The sequence below is a fragment of the Betta splendens genome, chromosome 3 (genome assembly GCF_900634795.4).
Source record: "Betta splendens chromosome 3, fBetSpl5.4, whole genome shotgun sequence".
Taxonomy (NCBI): Eukaryota; Metazoa; Chordata; class Actinopteri; order Anabantiformes; family Osphronemidae; genus Betta; species Betta splendens.
The window spans coordinates 3,999,599-4,021,640 of NC_040883.2; the positions used below are offsets into that span (position 1 = coordinate 3,999,599).

Consider the following 22,042-nt stretch of genomic DNA (forward strand, 5'->3'; position numbering starts at 1 on the left):
CATAGTATTTATCATTCATTGTCTGTTTTATCCTTAAATATACATTTAGTGTCATCCAAGAGTTTGTCTATGATATTTAATTGGGGGCATTGTCTCTAAATGTTTGCTTTGTTTTGGACAGATACAATCATCCATTTGAGCTCAAAGGCTGGATGAAAGTTAACAGTTAATCCGTCATCTGTGTTTTATCTGTAGAAGTAGAGTCTACCAGCTAGCAGTAACGCACTGTGCTGCATTTACTGGTAACTCCACTGTTTGGACACTAGATGGCAGCGCTGTAGTTCATTACTATCCTAACGTGGGTGAATATCACATTTCTGGATTTCCTTCGTGCTTCTTTCCTAATTTCAAGTCATGTTCTTGATCTGCCCTCTGTTAAACATAGTTTGATGAATGGTTGTTATATTTTCAGCTGTGAGCTTATTTTTCACTGAACCACTTCCATAAATGGGGAGTCATACGGAGAAGGTGAAAGCATTTTTTATGAATTTTTTTCCTCACAGGCCTGTTACCATTAGCTGAGCTCCATTTCGTCACCAGCCTTATTACGACGGCTACATTTGCTTTGTGTTGTCGTCTCCCATCAGGCCGTTTTAGGGGGAGGACACGCTGAGTGCCCCCTCCTCTGCCGACCATTCTCCATCTCCAGTAATTGCCCTGCTTGGTTTTATTACGGCATCTGTGAATGTGACAGCTCAATCAGCGGATTGCCCTTTCATGAGCACAGCACCAAACAGCGCTTTGTGACCGCGTGTCCCTATTAACATTTTATGGGCAGGCACACCTGTGGGCAATTTCCACCTCCGACTGCTTTCAAGGGTATTTAAAAAATGTGTCAACAGTGTCACAGTTCCAACAAAAAGTAGTGAATAAAAGTCTGTAACTTATTTAAAATGAAGCGTGATGAAACACTGCTATTTGGAAACAAAGGGGGGTTTCTGTTCCTGTTTATATTTTGCATTGATGTCAAATTTAAATGTTTCAGGTAAATTAGAGTTTACATAGAAAATAAAAACATTGAAATGTAACCAAATAGGCCTTGATCAAAACATGGCTAGATTATTACGGAACATTTAAATAGTGGTATTATTTCCTACAAATTCATTTGAATAAAATAACTGCAGGCGACCGTCTCCATCTCGAGTGAAACCAACACTTTGGAGCACAGAGGGAGCAGAAATGATGGTAGAACAGCTGCCACGTTGCGTCTGAGAGGTTTTGAGTAACTGAAGAAACAGAAGTTCGTTACACGAGTGTTTTTTGTGCCAAATGGAAACATCAGTGTCACAAAAACCCACTTCTGGGCACAAACAGGAAGTCAAAGAGCTGAAAAGTTGCTCCCTAATGGATGGAGCCGGTGGTTGTGAAGCGGGCACCAATTTGCCCAATTACTCCCCGAGCGCCCAGGGAGTCAGAGTCAGGTAATGAGGAAGCGTCTGCACCGTGTCATCATGGGCCGAATTCAATAAGCCACTAAGAAGCAGAGCAACCAGGCTCTAATCAAGCCTTCACACACAAGCACAACAATGTCAGCGCCGCTGTCTCTGGATGCTTCGCGTGACGCGCCAGGGCAGGAGGAAAGAATGGGCTGGGAATAATGCCCTCCATGTGCTTTGTCCCCCTCAATGGAGCCACCTCACATGGCATTAACATGAGGTCTGCTACCTCAGATTGCTTTCTGCCGCCGTGACTGAGCTGAATATGAAATACGCTTCTGATGGAGACAAGGCCATTTCATCCCCTCGTGCCTCATTCATTTCTGTCAAGCTATGGTTTTATTCTTCGGCGCTCTTTTTGTCCACAAATGCCTTTTTGATGCATTTGGTCTCAGGTGCTTTAAAGCCTGGTGGAGCGTCTGTGGAGGAGCAGAGGGAGAAGCAAAGATCACGCAGGCGCCACAGCAGGTTTAAAGGGAAACCTTAAATAGTAACTTATTGTTTTGACTGAAGTTGCGGTTTGATTGGGATGAAAAAGAAACAGCTTATCTAAAATAATGTTCAAAGACAAAGGAGATCATTGAGTGCAACTTTCCTCTAAATTGGTCTCTTATTCATAGAAAAACAACTTTTAGGCAGACGGGTGTCGTTGTCAGGTTACACTTGAAGCTCATCGCTGCCTGGCTGTCAGTCAGAGGACACTGACTCGAGCTGTGAGCTGCAGATGCTACACACTTTAAAAGGACTCTGGAGACAGAGAGTGTTTCCTTTCAACCTCATCTCGGAGCTTCTCTTGAATTCACACCTTGCTATAGACTGCTTTTAAAAACTGCATTGTTGTAATAACGTTGTGAATGTAATTCTAGGGTTAAGGGATTAGGGATTATTTGAGCACATTGCTTTCAAAAGTACTGAGCTGGACTCTGAGCAATTTCTTTTACCATATTTTTAATTTAATTTTTTTTATTTTATTTTAAAAATAAACATCCCAGAAGGAGAGATGGAGGCTTAGAAGGAAGGTGGCGACGCATCTGGATGAAAAGTTCATACAACACATAGAACTTTCTGTCCACAGCAACGGAAAATGGGTCGCCGTTACGGTTATTGATTTTTGTCTGTGTTTATAGAAAAATCTTCTGATTAGTTATATATATATTTTTGCATTTGATTCACTCCAGTTAGTCAAGATTTATTGTGTTAAAGTTTTTATCAGTGTTTTTGTAAAACAAGACAAATGTTTAATTTGCCAAAGAAAGAAAATAATAATTATAATAATTGCTAATATATAATTGGTGGAACCAACCTGCAATGATTAGAAAACGCACAAGCATAAAAGGCATCTTACTGTGGAGTGCATGTTGCAGTAAAGCACTTTACAGTAAGATGTGGACAGACACTTCAAACTAATATCACAGGAGCTGGTGACAAAGTGGATCAATACAGAACCAGAGCTGGAGCGCTGGCTTGGTAATAGCTCCAGCATTCTGCCCTTGACTCAAACAATAGTCGCTTCACTATTTATCGAAGGCTTTCACCATGGTAACCGTCGGCGACGGCGGCGGCGCACGGACGAGCTGCTGCTTTGGCTTCATTCTGATGCGTGTAAAGAAAATACAACTATGATCAGACATTTAGTCATAAACCCAATTTTATTTCTTTTGAACCTCGATGCCTCTATGTCCCCATACAATACATTCAGTATATACACTTGGCCATGAGGGACTGTACAGATATGTTATAGTAGTGCATACATACGTGGCACAAAAATGAGCACAGAGAAACCAAATCCGTGTCCCTTTACCACAGCAAGGCGACACAAAACACACACAAGGCAAGTCAATGGCTGATGGCTGCTACACCAGTACACACACACACACACACACACACACACACACACACACACACACACACACACACACACACACACACACACACACACACACACACACACTGCTTCGTGCATGCACAGCTGCGTGTACACACACCCTTTAAGACACGGAAGGAGGCGGCGGCTTCAGGTTTTGCTCAGGACGTCTGAGTGTGAAGAGCACATCTGACTGAAACCCTCCTCCCTCTCCTCCTCCTCCTTTCCTTTCTTCAAAGCTAAGGCCTCCAAGCGCGGCCATCATACACTGGCTCCTCCCTCTAGTAGAGGAATCCTCATGAGCAGCAGTAACTAAATAGAGACTCTACTGTTTAGACAGGGAACATTCGCAACAGAAAAACTCATCACACGTATAGTATCTGTTAAATTTGCATTTTCTTTCGTAGCAGAACGTCTCTCAACCAACTACGTAGGTCCATTCCAACAACATCTCATGCCTAATAAAGCTGTAGAGGCGGTCTCATCACATGAACAGACACCCTCACACGACTTCACCAATAAAATAAACATCTGTATAAATCCCACTTGCTCTGCTAACCGGGTCACTCGGCTGATTGCTCCTCATCCCTGTGGACGTCTTGTACCATCACATTGGTCATAGAACATTTGGCCCCGGTCCTCATCCGTTCACTGCAGTTTGTCCTGTAGTTGCATAGCACACGGTGGACAGAAAGACAACGGGTCCACTTTGGACACGTAGTGGCCACAGATTTCCATTTTCCCTTGGATTTGCTCATTCACCACCATCCAAACAGTGACAGTAGTTTTACTGTGCACAGACTGACCACACAAGCACCCGGCGCTGATTAGAGCCCTGCGTGGTCTGGAGACTGTTGGCAATATGCACATGTCTGCTGTGATTGGTCAGCAGGATTCCATGCTGTGGGCTGCGTCTGTACCTAGGTCAGATCTGCTATAATCAAATGTGGCTAATGAGTCAATACAAGGAGAGAAAGCCAATTAGTGCATCATGAGGCGGAATTTGTACTTTTATGAGATCAGGGGAATAAAAAGCTGCAAACAGGAACCGTTAACAGTTTGTACCAACAAGGTTCAACACACGCTTAAAGTCTTTGCATTCGTTTGCACACAAAAGCTTTACACATGAATGCTTTGGACATATGCATACTCACATTCACCCATGTATGCACATCTAGTAGTAAAGGGTAAATGACAGTAGGACTGAGTGGGAGCGTGACCGGGGTGAAGGGAGGTCGTTTGTGGTTCGAACAGGCTGCGCTGTGATTGGTCCAGGAGGGAAAGGACCATCGCCTCTCGTGAGGCTCGACATCCTGTTGGTCAGGAGACGGCGTGACCCGCGTCCCCGAGTCAGGCCACTGAGGCGAACATGGGACGAGGAACAACAGAGACGCGAAGCACCACACTGAGAGGCCGGAGGCCTAAGGAACATGATCGCATCGGCACAGAGCCATGAGGACGAGGGCCGATCACAAATACATCAGTAATAATTATCCCCGAATAAATTACAGTCACAGAACAATCATTAAAAGTAGAAGTGGAAATCAGCTGATCTAGAGCACTGATTTGACCCATGCATTATAAGGCATTAACCAAATATCTGTTACTGACATCACACGGTATCATATTAGTAACTATACATACAACTGCTGAACTGGAAAAACTCCCCCCCCTATGAAAATGATTTATTAAAACTGTTGAATTAACAAAAAACATGTTCCTAAAAATGAATGATTTCGTTTCAAGGGAATTGGGAATGTCGAGGGGGGGCACATCGATGTCCACAATCCCTTTGTACCTATTGATCTGAAGATGGGCGAAGGAAATTGATTTTCTGAGGTAGACAATGCAGGCGTATTTCATTCTCCTGATGCAAAGCCATTCTAAGCAGGGGTGGAGGGGGGTCATTTGGTCCATGTGGACAGGCTCCGGTCTCTAGCCTCAGCCAGTCGTACTGCGTCGGACGGGCTGCCGCGTCCATCACGCTCCCCGTGCGTCTCACCGCTGTCGTGCTCGCGCTGCCTTCACACACTCGGTGATGGATAACAGGCAGCATGCGCTATGACGTGATAGAGATCCGTCCCCACGCTCTCACAGACAGCTTTATTCAATATCCAGGCGGCCGCACCGCAGGGGGCCCAAGCGGACCATTTCCCTTAACGTGCCTCATAAAGGTCCTTTCCTCTCGCACGCCTCCTACAATCTTCGGGCCCAGTCGCAAACAGTTACAGTATCACCGGAGCCGAACCGAATGAGGAAGTCAGAGCAGCTCGTTCCTGCACAGCTGTCACCATGTGCACTCTCTAGAAAATAAAAGCATGTTGTCATAAAAGGTACAACGCAGCGACACGTCTCAATGTACCTTTCTGTTCTTCGACCGTTAAGTGCTAAGTAAAGTAGCTCGAGGATCAGTGTTCATCAGATACGTAGCCGTGACGCGTGAAGTGGGAGTCTGTCATAAATAAAACTAAATAAGATACTAAAGACTCCTGCCACATGAGATTCTATGCAGGAGGTCTGGAGTCAATCTGCCAGTGAGGTGAGCCGGGATCATGGTATGGGAGGGTTCATCAGCCCGAGTGCCGGCGCCTGCAGCGGAACCACCGCACTATAGCGTCCTGATGGCGACCGGGTAGAGCAGGGACATGTGCTCGGCGCCCTTGATGGGCAGCTTGCGGCTGGAGTAGAAATGGATGATCTCGGGGACGCTGTCGAAGGGGCAGCTGTTCTGGCCCAGGATGTATTTGTTCTCCTTCGTCCGTGACAGCTTCATGTGCATGAAGCCCTGGCTGCTCCTGGGGACAGAAAGACAGGGGACACAAGCAGAAACCAGTGAGGACGACGTCCAGAGGGGCCGTTTCCACCTTTAACGTCGCGGAAATAAAATTCAGCAGCACAAGTGGATATTTATTCTGCACAAGTTCATCTCATTCGGCAGCAGCTCCCTGCAGTACGTGACATTGTTCCGAAGCCGGAATCCCTCTGATAACTTCACAGCCGGGACGCTTAAGGTCCCGGGCTTCACGTCCCCAGCATAAGGATGAGGCTAATGAACTCCCAGGATAAATCACTTAAGCTGCAGCTATAAATGCAAAGCAAATTAAAAGCTCCCCGTGTTACAAGGAGCCTTGGATCGATGCATTTTACATCTCGCCGCTAATCGCAGACATCGACTGGCTACAGTATCTACAAGTCCCATTCATGGGCGTAAGAGACGTCGACTTGCTTCATCAGAGCTGGAAACGGGGAACCTTCTTCAAGGCATGTGATGATTGTGATGGTGGATAAACACGCGCCAAGCTAATAAAGCAAAAAGGCTCGTGCTGCATCTGCCGCCGCCGGACAAACACTCGCTGTAAATACTGTTTGTGCACATATTTGTGGCTTAATCTCATTATGTGCCGCAAACAGTAGAGGTTATGGAGCTTCGGGCTCAAACGTGAGGCGAGACTCACGTTCTCTGCTCGTCTCATGATTATGCGCGCGACGCCTGTGGACGACTTCTCTGCTACGCACACGTGTGCACACACAGATGAAACGCAGGAGGAACGCGCAGGGTTCAACTCCGGGACAGCCGTCGAGAACAAGCTGATAAATCCTGGTGATTTTCTGCATATTAACGCTTCGGTTCAAGCGATGACACGAGTCTTTTTTCACCGCTGTGATGACGGCGATGACGGTCTGCAGGGATATAAATAAACGCTGTGAAATCCTAACGCGTTCGCCTCATGATGCAGAGTATTCCAGGGGCTTCGTTGATAGCATCGTTTTTACAGGCGAGCTGAGCTCAGGAGCTGCAGGCTGAAGCAAACACGACTATCAAACCGCCTCGTTACCTCTGGCCTCCATATTTAATCATGCCATTAGCAAGTTCATCATGATTTAAGGCGAGAAAGAGCAGATTCCCCTGCCACAGGTCCTTATAATTATAGCATCCTGCAAGTTGCTGAGTGCATCTGGTGAATCTTCATGCGGAGCTCAGGGAGACAGGTGTTAAGTTACAAAGAGCCACACTTAAAAAGGCAAACACATCAATAGCATCATTTTTAGACTCCCAGCTGATTTTCCAGTTGGTGCTCAGGGCTGCTTATCGTGTTACAGTCCTGCCGAGACAGAAAACAGGACAGGGCTGCAGATAAAATGAATGCAGGGCCGTTTCGGAGCCGGCAGGTCGCTGTAGCGTTATCACATCGCTGGCTTTGAGGGCTTCCATTGCCCGATCGGGGTTAATCTCATCGGGAGGCGCGCCGTCCCCTCTTCCTGAGGTCTGCGACGTTAAATTGAGCCGCAGAGGCAGCCGACGGCAACGGCAGCGTGTCTCCCACCTCCTGCATATTATGATAAAATCTATGGCAGCGGAAAGAGGCAGAGCGATAATGACCCTCGGCAGAAGCGCTGACCTTTTTAAGCCTCGCTGGGCACCAGATATCCTGCACATCGATTAGCACTAAATCTGTCATGTGGGTGAATCTGCACAAAGTCAGACTCCGCGCCTCTCAATGTGTTGCTGGATCCCGCGTGCTCTGCTGCACGGACCTCCACCCTCCACCAACATTGGCCTGCTCATGCCGTGCAGAGCTCTCTGGTGGGCCGAGACACGAGTGACGGTGCTCTGACAGGCCGGAGCGGGGTTTATTATGATTCAACCCCCTAAAAGGCTTTCTGTTCACAGAGAGGAGGGTGAAGAGCAGGCGGAAGGCTTTGAGTCCGGCCGGCGAGCTCCTCGGGGCCGGGGCTCAGCGACGTCTGTCTTTATCAATAATGCAGGACACACGTGTGCCACCTCGTGGCCTCATACATTTTTCAGCACCCTCAGACATGCAGGAGCTTCACCTCGGGTTCCGGCTCAGCAGGAGCAGCGGGGGAGACGGTTCGGCGTGAGCAGCCTGAACTCAGAGTCACCTCTGTGCCGAGCGCTGCCGCCTGTCGTTCCTTCACACCAGCTTGATCTCGCTGATGCCGAGGGCGCCAGACGCCAGGCTCGGGGGCACGCGGGCCCGCGGGCGCCGACTCACTCCGAGACCCGCTAATTCTCTGCTGCAGGTGCTTCTGCTGTCGCTCATTCACCAGGCGTGTGCAGTCAACTGACGACGACGCTTTCGATTCGTCCTCCGCAGAAATGACACTGGTTCCACAGCTACAACATTCCGTGTTGCAGAACTTGAATTCGGTTTCTCGTCACCGGGGCCCGTGTTGGACACGCAAGCATGTGGCAGGAAGACAGAACACTCAAAGCGGGGCTTCCTTCCACCGTCCAAGTCGCCCATTAGTGAGACACCTGCTCTGATGGTGCAGCTCATTACTGGGGGAAGCCTCGACAGCTGTGGGATGTGAATTAGTGTTCGTACACCAGTGTTAGTGGGGTCACTACAGGAGAAAGGCTAGAACATTTAAAGAACATAAAAAAAGACTTTATGCTCTTTTAAAAGAATGAACTGTGTCTTATCAGAGGTCCATTCGTAAGTTTGACTCGTTTGCTTGGATTACACTGGAGATGTGGACATTTCCCTCCTCATTCTGCAGCTGTAGCAGCTTTTGCCCATTCTGTCCCTGAGACTTTCAGAAGCACTAACAACGGCCTCCACTCACCGCACTTTATTACATTCATATCCCTTTTATCCTTCTCAGCAACTTCAGCCAGCATTATTTTGCCTGGCTTTATTCTCCTTTGATAAAATCCCTGCGTGGCCCTGAGGACGAACGCTATAAAAGCCCGCGCGCGGATCGACTCCAGCGCTTTAATATTCGCTCGCATTCGACGTGGAACGCGTTGGGCTTCGCCTGCTTGAGCGCGCGGCCTCATCTGCGTTCGGGCGCTTAGCGCACATGCACCCGTGCAGACGCGTGGACGGTCGGGGTGCTCTGTTTGGAGTGGGCGGAGGGCGAGCGGCTCGGCAGCTACGAGGCGGCGGCGGCGGCGGTCACACGAGCGTGAGCGGATGAGGGTTGAGTGAGAGCAGCCGGTCGGTCGGCCACAGTGGCATCAGCAGCGCCAGCGGCCCCGGGCTGCACGGGCTTTGCTCTTATAACAAAGGCTGAGCCGCTCTCTCAGCATATTAGAGTTCCAGCTCATCTGAAGGTCATCGTGAAGCTGTGAAGATTTCTTCAAATGTGCTATGATTAAACCTGCCGGTCAACGCGAACCACAACCATCCGCCGCGTCAGGATTCCATGTAAACCCTCCGTTGGGTTTCAGACGGCGGCTCTTTCGGCGCCTGGTTCTGACACCTGGTGGTGATGAATGATTAAGCCCGACCGCGGCCATGCGTTCCTGTCAAAACAATGTGCTACGACCGCACCGCAGGCCCTCAAGCTGCAACATCCACCAAACGTCAGAGCAGCACAAACCAATGAGAGCCCCACGTGTCGGACGAGGCGGGGGTCAGGGGTCACCGCGAGGGAAGGCATCATTAACAGAGTTGTGGGCACATCAGCGAATCGAGGAGCCGGCAGCGCCAGAAGAGGTGACGGCAGAGAGGTGGAGGACAAAGGACAGGCAGGAAGTAGGTGGGAGACAGAGGTCCGAGAGGTGAGAATTAGCATCGTGAAACGGCAGAGTCAGCGGAGCCGAGGGCGCGGGTCTACATATATGAACACAGCAGGACTGTTAAAAGCTGGGAGGGCGACCAGTAAACAAGAGGAGCTGCTTCAACACTGGCTTCTGGGCTCCATTAGGTAAATGACATTTTATCCATCATTGGTGTGTTTCTCACTTGAGGGACAGGGAGTAGTCGTTCTTGCTGGTCTCGCTGTTCCTCACTAGGTAGCTGGCCTCCTTACACAAGCGGAGCAGGGACTCTGCGTCTGTTCGGCTGATGGCGCCGTGGTACCAGCTGCATCACACGAGGGAGAAGAGCAATTTAGACTGGGCAGCGGCCGCACAAACCGGAGTCAGAGCCCGGAGACCAACACAGGCAAACGGACTCACAACTGGCTCTCCAGAGGCAGCGCTGGGTCGATGCGCTCGCCCAGCGCCGAGCTGCAGTGGTCCAGGGACGACATCTTGGTGTTGACCAGGCAGCCGCTGGAGTGCCGCTGAAGGGGACGGGCTTTGCCCTCCTTTGTAGGCGACATTCGAGACTTCTCCACGCCATCGAACTGGACTGAAGAGAAAACACAAGACCCCACGATATTTTTAAAAACATCAATACAACAAAACAGACCTCACTCATCGTATTAAGGGCACCAAAAAATTTAAGCTGCTACAGAGACCTGAACACACACACACACACACACACGGTCACTTTGTGCAGGCCGTGCACCTGAAGGACATGTACACACAGCAGAGGAGGCATAAATCAATCTGTGCTCCCTGTGTACACATTCCATTGTGAGAAAACACACACGCATGCAAACTTCCTCCACAGCAGTCACACAACTGTTGGTCCGACGGCCGTGTGAGCACGAAGTGTGGAACGCACACAAACAAATGAGCATGGCCATGCAAACAAGTGCACTTGGAAATCCATTCGTGCGCACACACACACACACACACACACACACACACACACACACACACACACACACACACACACACACACACACACACACACACACACACACACACACGTACTGCAGGTTAAACATTAACGTGGTTCCTCAAAAGTCCCACGGTCGACTCTCAGGGGCTGGAGGTGACCTGCACTGATCTCATGACTCAAACCACAAAACAAGAAAAGCCACATGCAACAAAAACAAAAAAAAATCATGTGAAAGGAAACGACTGGCTGAGTTACAGCTGTGTGGCCGTCCTTGTGTGGATGCACACGTGTGTTTCCACCAATTTCCCCCCCAGTCATCCATCACTGTAATTGATGTCACAGCCCTCTTGCTGTTGGAAAGACCTATTTAGACCCTGACACGCTATTCTAGCAATAACACACCAGCAGCGTCCGTGTGACAAGCCTTCATTGGAGACTGTTGGCTTGAAGATCAACATATCAAAGCTGAGCCCCTGATAAAGGAGTCAATGCGGTACGACGCTCAGCGCGGCTGGACGGTGTCTGTCTGTGCAGAGTCTGGTTAATTACCAGGACGAGCTCTGCCACCTGTGGACGGACCGGCAGGACCTGGGACCGGGCCACAGGCGCTGGGCTCGGCGTTCCAGCCTAGTGATCCCGTAACACACCGAGCGCGCCGCGCGTCAGCATCCATCAATCAGTCGAAGCCACGCGGGAACGCGTCAACGTTTCAGCGAGCGTGAACCTGACACCACTAAACGGCGCTAAATGGAAAAACACAGGACCCTGTGTGTCTAATGAGGAGATTAATAAGGATTTTACACGTTTTTAATATCATATAATGTCTATTAAATGTCTACTACTGAACACAATTTTTTATAACTTACTTTAAACTCTTATTTGGGCAAAGTCAAGTCAATGACACTGAGTTTAGGATGATACATGACAAAGAAACCTAGAACTAAAAGCTGCAGAGAAGACACGTTCCTAATTCTGGTTCCACATCTCACTCTGTGGTCCCTGAGAAGCAGCAGCGTCTGCTCGGACCCGCTGGTATCGGCTGTCGCCTACTTGTGTGTTTGACAGCAGCACTTCTGCTGCTGAACGAAATGAGCCGAGACCGTCGCCCGACGCCGGCTGTAGTTCCAGCTCCGGCCACACGGGGCTCCCCTTCCCCTCCGCTCTCTCCTCCAGCTTGAACTCGCTGGCCTCCAGCTCACTGATGCGCGTCCCCAAACATAAACTCGTGGAAATGATTATTCCAATTGACTCTCGCTACCGTTGTTATCTTGGCCTCTGCGCTTCTGTTTATTATCGGACCACAGCCGGGTCCCAGAATGGTGGCCAGATCGCATTGCTTGCATGACAGCTGGGTAAATGTGGCTCCAACCTCAGCCTCATAGTAACATGCAGCCTGGCTTCTTTCAGGGACGATGCTTTAGCTACAGACAGTTACAACGACGCTCCCGTGTTGCCTCCAACTCCACACGCACGGCGTCATTAGTTCCTGATGTTCCCGTGTAGTCCAGCCGAATTACACGCCGACTGCCGGGAACACAGCGCGACTGGGATGAACGTACAGTATATGTGTAAGGGTGAGAAATTGCGTTTCCATGGAAACTGACCAAGGGGACGAGGGAGATGCATGTTTTCTCCGCTCATCCCCGTCAACGCTGACAGATCGCAACATGAAGACGCAGCCGATGGCCCCTGCCTGCGTCCTTCCATTTGAATCTCTGGCTGCCTGTTTGCAAACGTTCCAGCCCGTCCTCTTCTCCGCCCTCCGCCCTTTACCTTCGCTTTTAAACCATCACTCTGACTCACTGGTGTCTCATTCTAACGCCTCTTTTCTTTTATATCCGTGCACTTCCAGTGGGAGAAAATGTCACACACAATACGTCCGCACAGGGACGGACCGGTAACAGCTGTGATTAGCGTCTAACATTACAGCAGAGGCGCCATCGCCTTAAGCTGCATATAAGAACATTTGCTGTTGTGTCTTGAGGGTAAACGTTGCTGTGCTGGTTCCCTCACACGCCATCTCTCAACCATCTGCCTGACCTCAGCACATCGCATCTCCTCCACTAATTCTCCCCGTTGGCCGGATCCCGCACAATCAGTGCTCCGTTTGACCTTGATTAAACCCTCTTTTCCTCCTCTGCCACGTGGAAACAGTTGAGTGGCTATTCTCAGAGGAGCTCACCCCCCCGACCTCCCCTGTCAGAGCACAGACTTTTCCGCAGCCAGAGCGCACAGCTGTCCGTGGAGGACGTTACCTCCAGGAGAGCACCTCCAATCCCAACAAAGGCATTATTACATTTGCTCAGGTGTGAACAGACACGCGTCTGCTTCGACGGCACCCCTGCAAGCTTTGTACTGTTGTAAATTTATGCTTTAAAGCAGAGCATCACTAGGGGTGAACCAAAGCCATCCGTCTTCCTCTGCGGCACACAAGACACAGTCGACAGGAGATTGACGAGAGCATTGGGCCACAGGAGAACAAAGGCTTTAAGAGGCAGCTTAAGAGAGACAGGGGTGCGCACATATATTTCACCAAACACGCACGCACGCACACACACACACACACACGCACACGCAAATGTGCAGGGCTATCTGAGTGCACGCTATCAGTATTGTTGTTTGCAAAGCGCAGCAAATGGAATCTGTGCATGAGATTGAAGTGTCAGTCACATGGTGAGTGATGGCTGAGGAGCCGGCCCACTTGAGACAAACCGCTTCCCCAACAAAGCGCTCGGAGAAAACACAGAGGCTGAGGAGGGCGAGAGACGGATGGAGGGAAGCGATTGGTCAGGATAAACACAGAGGGCAAAATAACATTTCCATGATTACACTGCAGCCAGTCCACAAAGTAAACTGCTGCAGTGCAACACAGAAGAGCAACGCAGGACGTTATGAGGCCACAAGCACGAGCAGAAACAGGCATCTCACGTCAAGAAGCGGAATTAAATGGATTCATGAACTTAAAGCAGTGAATGCATACAGTGAACCTACGCCAGCGTTCACCACCGACGCCTCCTGCTCCCACTCTGCACACACCCCTCCAACAAACTCCGCCAATTAACCTGGCTAATTAATTCTCATTCACTAATGGCGCTCCCATCAAAAAGGATGACTAGTCTGAGGGATGAGGCGCGGCGCCCACCGCTGCATTGCGAGATGAAAATTAAGTTTTCCTGCTAGGATGCGTGAAATGATTAACAGATCCCCATCTCATTAGAATGCGCCGCACACTGAGAATATTGCTCCGTGTGGTACGATACCCCAGGACGTGGGAGCTGAAAAAAAAAGGAATTACATTCTTTTGTGCACGAGGCCCACAAATAATGATTTACTGGAATAACGATTTATTTGACAGGTTTTATTAAAATAGTTTTGAGCCCGAACATTTAAATGAATTGATGTTTACCTTCTTAATAGAAATCCCTAAATGACACGCTAATTAAGCCCTGACAAAGAGAAATTAACGTCCAGGGTCAGTAGGTGAATGCGTTTAAACTAAATCTGGATATATCTTAGTTGCTTTGGGTTTTAATCTTTTCATTGTTGGAGCGTAAACAATTAAACAAAGGCTCATTATTAAACTCTCTATTTATATGCAGATGCAATATCTGCCCTGTCAATCTGCATTTAAAGCTTGATAATGAGCTTGAATGAATAATGGATATTTTCCTAAACTGTAATGGATTTTTTTTCTGAGCCTATTTTAGAGCAAACAACTGGCTTCATCAGAAAACCGTGGCCGAGCCCAGTATTTAAACACTGTGGATCACGGAGGACTCACTCTTGGGTGCCTGACTCAGGGTCTGTCTGTGCACTGGGGTCAGACGAGGGCATTGTAACTGTATTCACCGAGGTTGTGAGGGCCGCCACCCACCCCCACGTCTGCCACAGTGACCTTTGGCCCCTCGAGATCTGGAGTGGGGCCGTTCCGGCTCAGACAGAGAGAGGATCGCGTTACAGCTGGACGCCAATCTCAAACTCGCTCACATCAGAACCTTTCCCATGAATCTACGGACATAAATCAAGCTCGTCCGCCGCACACAGCGGTGTCCTCTTACATGGCCTCACTCTAAGTCTTCCCACTCTGCCAGGGGAAATCCCATGCTTGACATTAGTTCTGCTATACATCCCTCTACTCTCTTGGTAATTACAGCTGTGAGACGGTGAGACTGTGGAAAGGACTCGAAAATCAACTAAAAGCTCTAGAACCTGGACATTGTAAAAGAATAAAAATAAAAATAGCACAATAAATTCTTTCTCAATTCTCAAATTTTTTAGTTCACGCCAGCAACTTGTGGAGAACAACGGGGCTGAGGGACATCTGGGACAGTTATGAGCATGTTGACAAGAGGAAATAGGGGTCACAGCAAATGATAATTACGCATGCAGAAGGCAGTTCAGCACAATTAAAACTAATGAGCCTTCAGCCCTAAAACCGGCACAGAAGTTAGTGATTTTCTGCCACATGTGATCCAGATGGAAAAGTGCAGCTATTACTAAGATAATACCTAAAGTCACATCACACAGAGCCTCTACAGTTGTAATAAGTCAACACTGAGCTGCACATTGAAGAGAGTGATTGTATGTGATAGGAATATGCATCTGCCCCTGTACAGAAACCGGCTGCACACGGACGATGGATGGATGAATGGACGAAGGATGAGGACAGGGATTCAGGAACAAACACGCCGACGGGCAAGAACAGCGGCAAAGAGTGGGGAACGCCAACACCCACCATGGTGGTGCTGGTCACAGCCCATCTGTCCTGGCGAGGGCTGGGCTGTCTGGGAGGGAGACTCCAGTTCCTCCACCAGGGGAGGGCTGGTGTTGAGCTGGCCGACAGGAGGGGGCCACGGTAGGTCCTTGATCACTTTAATCTCTACTGCAAATGTCGCCGGCGGTGACGCGAGGCAGAGACGGAGACACAGAACACGGGGGTTGACAGGAAACAGAGAGGAAAAGGTAAGAGGTTGGGTAAGTGACATACACAACAAAAGCAGAGGGTGTAAGTATTATGGAGAGGATCGGTTCCTGTGGTCCAAGAATCAGCAGCAAGTGTTGACTGGGAGAAGAAAGGAACACAACAGGGCTGAAAAGCAAGAGAAGTTAGTTCAAGGACTTGGGTTGAGGCTTGAGAATCAATTTCCCCCTCAAACAAACAAAATAAAGTGTTTATTATTATGCAGATTTAATTTTCAGGTCAAATGCTAAAAAATGCTACTGATTCACAACCCTTTCCACAAATCTAGTCCTTTCATATCATCTCATCTTAGCTCAGACTCAGCTAGACATCTCACTTTACTGTAGGGTCCAGGGAAACACTAGAACCATGTTGATGGAACGTTATGGATCCTCTAAAATATAAAGTTGCCTTGAGTTCAGCCACAGCACACCATCATGCACTCTGCTGATATTTTTAGTACTGAGCTTGAAACATTAAGACATTAGAATGAACAATCATGTAGACAACCCTGGCTCTGCTCCCCAAATGATGGATGGCCAGTGTCCAGCTGGGTGGGTAGAACCTCCGGCTGTAACTGGAGTGCTCTTCTGCCTGTTACTGAGGACGGGTCCCTGGTTAAGGAGCGGATGATATTCAGTGGATGGGACGGCGAGGGGAATGCATTTTCATCATCCATGAGAAGTGTTAGACTGTGTTCAGAGGTGCAACGCAGCTGCTCGCAGTAATTCAACACGTGGGGCTGTGGACAGGGGTCGGTGTGCTGTTTCACACACTGCAGAGACAATAAAATATAATCTGGAGAATCCATCTGTATCTAAAAATCCAAAACACAGCACAGGAATTTGGAAAGGACACCTGCGCAGCTGTGTGGACCTGGACAACGCTTCATGTTCTTATGGAGGTTAAGAATGTGGGAAACCCTCATTGTTGGGGAACATGTTTATGCCAGTGTCTGCGGAACCGGAGATGTTACTGGAGTGAACGAAGCGAAAATCATTATGGTCATAAAACAACAAGCTGCTGCTGAAATATTATCATAGTCAGTATAACACAGTCAACCTCAGCTTGGAAGCATAACTAATATTTATGGGCGTCCCAGTTTGCCAGTAATAAACTGGAGTATCAGGTGTCTATAAGTGGAACGATAGCTGCCCACATTTAATGGCATTAATGTGTCAAAGTGTTTCATTTGCTGGAAAACAGGCACAGCACAACGCAGTTCATTTGGAGCATGAACATAATGTTATGGACGAGTCGAGCCTCCCAGAAAATGCAGCAGGGCGGTGGTGCACGACATGCTAATGAGGAGCAATATCTGCGAGCGGGATGAAGGTGGAAACTGGAGAATATGCAGTCCGACAAGCAATTAAACGGCCGGCCCGCGGCGGCGGAGGGATGATGTGGAGGAAGGTGCCGGAAGGAGGAGCTGCTCGCTGCGTGTGCTGATGGGGGAGAGCCGAGGGGCGGCGGCAGCGCGGGAGCGGAGGCAGAAGGTCACAACGTCTGGATGAGAATAGAACTTCCTCTGCGTTGGGGTGAAGTAGGGGACTCGCTTCCTGTGAGATTAAAAGCCTAATACTCATTTCACATTGCAGATTAGCGTGTAATTGTGCGGGGAGCAGAAGCCTGGCTGGGCTGCGGCGCCTCAGAAAGGACGGGGACAGCGCTGGGGATCATATTTGCCGGGTCGCACAGCTGGATGATAATATTTAACACTGTGGAAGTGAAGGTAAACCGATTCTGTGTGTTTTTGTAAACACCATATATATGAAAATGCTGCAAACGCCCAAGGGCCGGGATAATCTAGATGTCACGTTGCCATGTGGATAATCAGAACCCTAAACACACAGGTTCAGTACTGACCCGACAAAAGCTGGAGCCTCCACACACCACAGCAAATTAACACATTGGCCCAGAAAGCTAATCACACCGATGCAGACGTTCTCATAGTCCCACACCTGTAATGTGTGTTTTCAGCCAACTGGCTGACTTTTTCCCTCACACGAAGCCGGATCAATGTAAACAAAGGTACAGATCGGTGCTGTCCAGACACACACGCGACTCATCATGGTTCTGATTCTACAGACAGATCCGCGACCGTCTGCACTGCACCACATACAATAGCAGGAGCATTTACAGGAGAGAGGAAATTATACAAATACACACAAAGATTAACAGATGTACGTGAACTCACCAAACAAATTAAATCTCTTCTTGGTATAATTCTTAGTCTATATCATTACAGTTTCTCCCGTTGACGCAGGAATATTCTGAATTAGCAAAGCACCTGTCACTGCAATTGCTGCACACACAGTCCTGTTAGTGCTGTGAACAGAGTTCAATCATCAGCTTCATGTGTCACTCATAGCTTTGAAAAATGAAACATTGGTTGGACACCAGGGTTGAACGTCCAGTGAGTGATAAATGAAGCGTTATGATGATGACTCAATTCATCAAATCGCCTGAAAGCTGCTGAAGAGTGGACACAAGCTCCTTTTTAATCCGTTTACTTTCCCCTTTGTTCTTCTCGGAGGTGATCTATTTTAAAAGCAGATATTTGTTTGCCCGGGCTTTTCATTAGCTCATGGCACTTTATCACCGGAAACGGTGCCGCTCTATAAATCACCAGCCATGCTTGTTTCCACCAAGGCCATTTAATTTAGTTCTGCTTAATTTGGTTGGCTAATTGCATGCGCATTCAAACAAGCTGGAAGGTTGTGATGTTTATGAGAAGACAAAGCCCACCTCCTCTGAAGACGTGTTCGCTCCATCGCCACAGAAATCATCACAGACCACAACTGTGTGATGGAAATGCCACCTCGTAACTCCACGCACTGCATCCGTCCCATTTGTGAGGGGGGAAACAGGCGATGGAGACGCGATGACAGGCAGGCGGCGGGTGCGTCCGCAGGGCCTGGTGAGGTGCACAGCGTTGGCACGTGTGGCCAATGTGTGTGAGTGAAGATAAGACCTGTGGCGGCGCTCGGAGAAAGAAGGCGAAGCACATTTGAGGCGCATGAAAGAGGTCTGTGAGGAAGGTTATCAGCAGGGTGTAGTTCAGAGGCCGGTAGGAACGCAGCGAGCTGAGGAGGGACAGACGGCGCTGGGGAAATCAGACCAGGCGAGCAGAGAGACACAAAACAATGGGCTGGAGCTCAGAACAGCACTCCAAGGCGCTCTATTATTTATTTGGGGATATTAGTCTTAAGCCTTGGATTTCTGGGTCAGGAAACCCAACCGTCTTCATCAAATAATCATGAAAACATCCCAAAAGCACGTTTGCTCATCTCTCATGCTAAATGCAGGGAATGGGAGTCAGTAACAGGTAAAAAGGGCAAGAAGATTAGGTGCTGCAGCCACGTCTCCCAGTCCCAGACCTGCTGTGACGAGGGTCAGGTTTCCAGTGGCGGCGGGCCCACGTCTGGGTGTGAGAGGGAGGATGAAGCCAAGCAATATTTATTACACCAGCGGACACGAAAGCCAACGTTCTGTCGTTCCAGTGGTGAAATTCTAACGTGTCTGTGTCACTCCTCACCTCCAGGGTCGTCCATCAGCTCCTCAGCAGCCAGAAGAGGCTGTGACTGGTGTGCGTATGTTATATTGGACGTGGGGGGGGTGGGGGGGTCTCTGCAAGGGTGAGTGATTAACCAAACAGCAAGTACACAGCCTCCCAACACCCTAACAAGGCCTGGAATTTACATTCCAATGCATACCTGTCAGGAGACGGACCGGGAGTGAATAATAATTGCGGCCCAAGTGTTTGCAGCCACTGACAGTGGGACAGCGGAGGAAAGAGGGTTACAGCGGGAGCATTAGTCTGCTCCTGTCCCCTTCTCGTTAATGAAGACAAATGCGCTTTTCTGCAGATTGCATTATGCTGGTGCACCGCGGTGATGGGAATACCTGGCTCTTATTTAAATCAACCTTCCTGCCGTTTCTCCTTCACACTCGGGCCACGCTACAGCAGGGCTGTGCATCTTCTTCATTATACGCCATTACTTTGTTTGCAAAGACCTCCATTCCCCAAATAATTGGCATAATATAACCTGCAAAAGGGGCAAAGTGTCTGAAACCCAAATGGCGAACAGTGTCATCAATCCCTGGTATTACACAGCCAGAAGGTGCATCAGCAACTATAGAAACTAGGAGGAAACTGAAGAAAATCGCTCTCCTGGAAACCTGACATCACACAGAGCTACTGTATAGTTAAGTTTTTTACTCAGCACCTCAATTGCTGAGATCTGGGCAATAACGCAGTCACCACCAACACATGGACTGGTCACATGGACTGTGGCTACGTTAAACTCTTTTCCAATGTGCATAAAAAAATACAGCATTAATAAACAAAACCATGTGACGAATCAGATTAGTCGGCTACAAACTCAAACCCATAAAGTGACTCTTCATCAACCCTCAAAGCTGCTACAGCAAACACTTGTAGATGTTTTAAGCCCTGGAGTCAAGCTCCCGTCAGCAACAGAGTTATGAAACATCTTTTTAAGCCTGCCAGCTTCCAACGAATGGGTCCCACAGCTGTAAACGACGGGGAAGTCCAGGACGAACCAGCGCCCAACCTGACAACAGCACTGACAACGCCTACAGCAGCTCCAGGCGGAGGCACCGAATGGACTTACTGCATGAAGTGGGGATTACACCACTGTCAACAGTCCTAAAGAACTGGCTCACAAAGGGATAGAAACACAGCAGCTATATGTTATTTCCCCACAATGGAGCTAAGCTGGATGCAATGATCACAGTCTTGGATGGAGACGCGCAAGTCCAAGCCTTGAAAGGTGGGAAACTTTCCCTAAGCCCCTTGATGTCTGGATCCAAGACCCGGCAACACAGACACCTGTAAGAGCAACGGGACTGTTTGGACAAGGCTCGTTCCAGCGACGTCTCACTCGCCTGTCGTGCTTGATGTCTTGTCCAAAGAGTGAAGAATTATTTCTGCCTCCACTAAACATAAAACAGAATAAAGCAATGCAATAAATCAAGGACATTTTAGGCCCAAGTTTCCTCTTTGAAAGCCAACTTAAAGACTTATCTCTCTAATTCCCAGCCAACACTTTGACATGCAATGGGAATTCAATTAGCCATCATCAACAGAGGGAAGCTGCCTGTGAGAGGGACGTGTGAGTAAATAGTGCCCTCGACAAACTCCTTCAAAAGTGCTTCTTGACAAGAAAATAATGAGGGAGAGAAGGGAAGTGATTAAGAATGCAGCATCCCTTATTTAACTAATGACAGGCAGAGGCAGAACAGCGTGACTCCTGTGAAAAAAGTGTGTACAATACACATAAGCAAACAGGAAGCAGGGATTAATTGACAGAAAACGAGAGCAGCATTTTTAAAGCGGCTGAGCGAAGCGGCCGACCTGGAGGATGCAGAGTGGCGACAGCAGCGTCTTTAAGTAATTAGTGCACAGAGACCTCAGACACGTCGGTCTGCGCTCGGCTGCTCTTCAAACGCAGGACGGATGAAAATGACATGGATGACGTCATCAGGGGTCACGTGGGACCCGTCCACCAGCATGCAATAAAGGACTGCATCAAAGATCCCAGACGTTACACACAGATCCGCCGTCAGATCTCAGACACGGCTATTAATCAGCCTCTCAGCCTTTGTTTTGTAACCAACACTGCGTTAATGGAACAGCAGTGAATGCAAATTGGAAGCTAAAATCCTATGGAACACTACTTTACGAGGACTTGTTTGCTGTTTGAAGTTCTCCATGCGCTACACAGCATGTGTCTGTGTTTGGTGGTTGGTTGGTGTAAAACAGAGCAATCCTTCAACGCAGACGTGACTGAGCTCCAGGTTTGTGTGCGAAAACACTGACTTGGTGCTTTTCTGATGGCACTGTCCATTATTTCCGTTCCACAGGAGCAGAGAAACAGAGGACAGAGATTCACTCACTCACATCCGCGCTAAAGTGCGAGTGAGTGTCGCTGCACGTGTCCACTGAAAGGCTGAGCTGAGTGTTTCCAGTGGCTGCACTAGTTTAGTACACTTCACAACAATCACATTAGTAGCATGAATCAGGAACATTTTGTATTTGAAGAGGGAGACCTTTCCCCGACCTTGTGGAATGTATTTTTGGCACAATGACAATCAACAGTTGGCTTAAATTGTAATTTCTACAGCTTTGGGAAAGAAAATCACAGCAACACATTATACTGTAGACATTTTTTAACCTGTGTGCTAAAGATTTAAATAAGAAATAGGAAACAAACACCAAACGTACAAATTAACTGTCCCAGGTCCAACAACAGATTATACAGATAACCCCCCCCGC

General features: G+C 48.6%; 1 protein-coding gene across 5 annotated transcripts in view; it reads right to left on the reverse strand.

Annotated features, from left to right (window-relative positions):
• Positions 1 to 3,066: 3,066 nt before the first annotated feature.
• The window catches only part of zgc:158464 (uncharacterized protein LOC791139 homolog), a 68,307-nt gene continuing 49,331 nt past the window's right edge, over positions 3,067 to 22,042 (reverse strand). For 2 of the 5 annotated variants that reach the window (XM_055507205.1, XM_029145483.3), the window contains 4 exons: positions 15,517 to 15,663; positions 10,229 to 10,403; positions 10,014 to 10,133; positions 3,067 to 6,095 (listed from right to left, as the gene is read on the reverse strand). In XM_055507205.1, coding sequence (XP_055363180.1) covers positions 5,909 to 6,095; positions 10,014 to 10,133; positions 10,229 to 10,403; positions 15,517 to 15,663 — 629 coding nt within the window. In that variant the 3' untranslated portion in view covers positions 3,067 to 5,908. The remainder of the gene's footprint in view (positions 6,096 to 10,013; positions 10,134 to 10,228; positions 10,404 to 15,516; positions 15,664 to 22,042) is intronic. The other 3 variants (XM_029145485.3, XM_029145486.3, XM_029145484.3) reach the window with 2 other exon arrangements.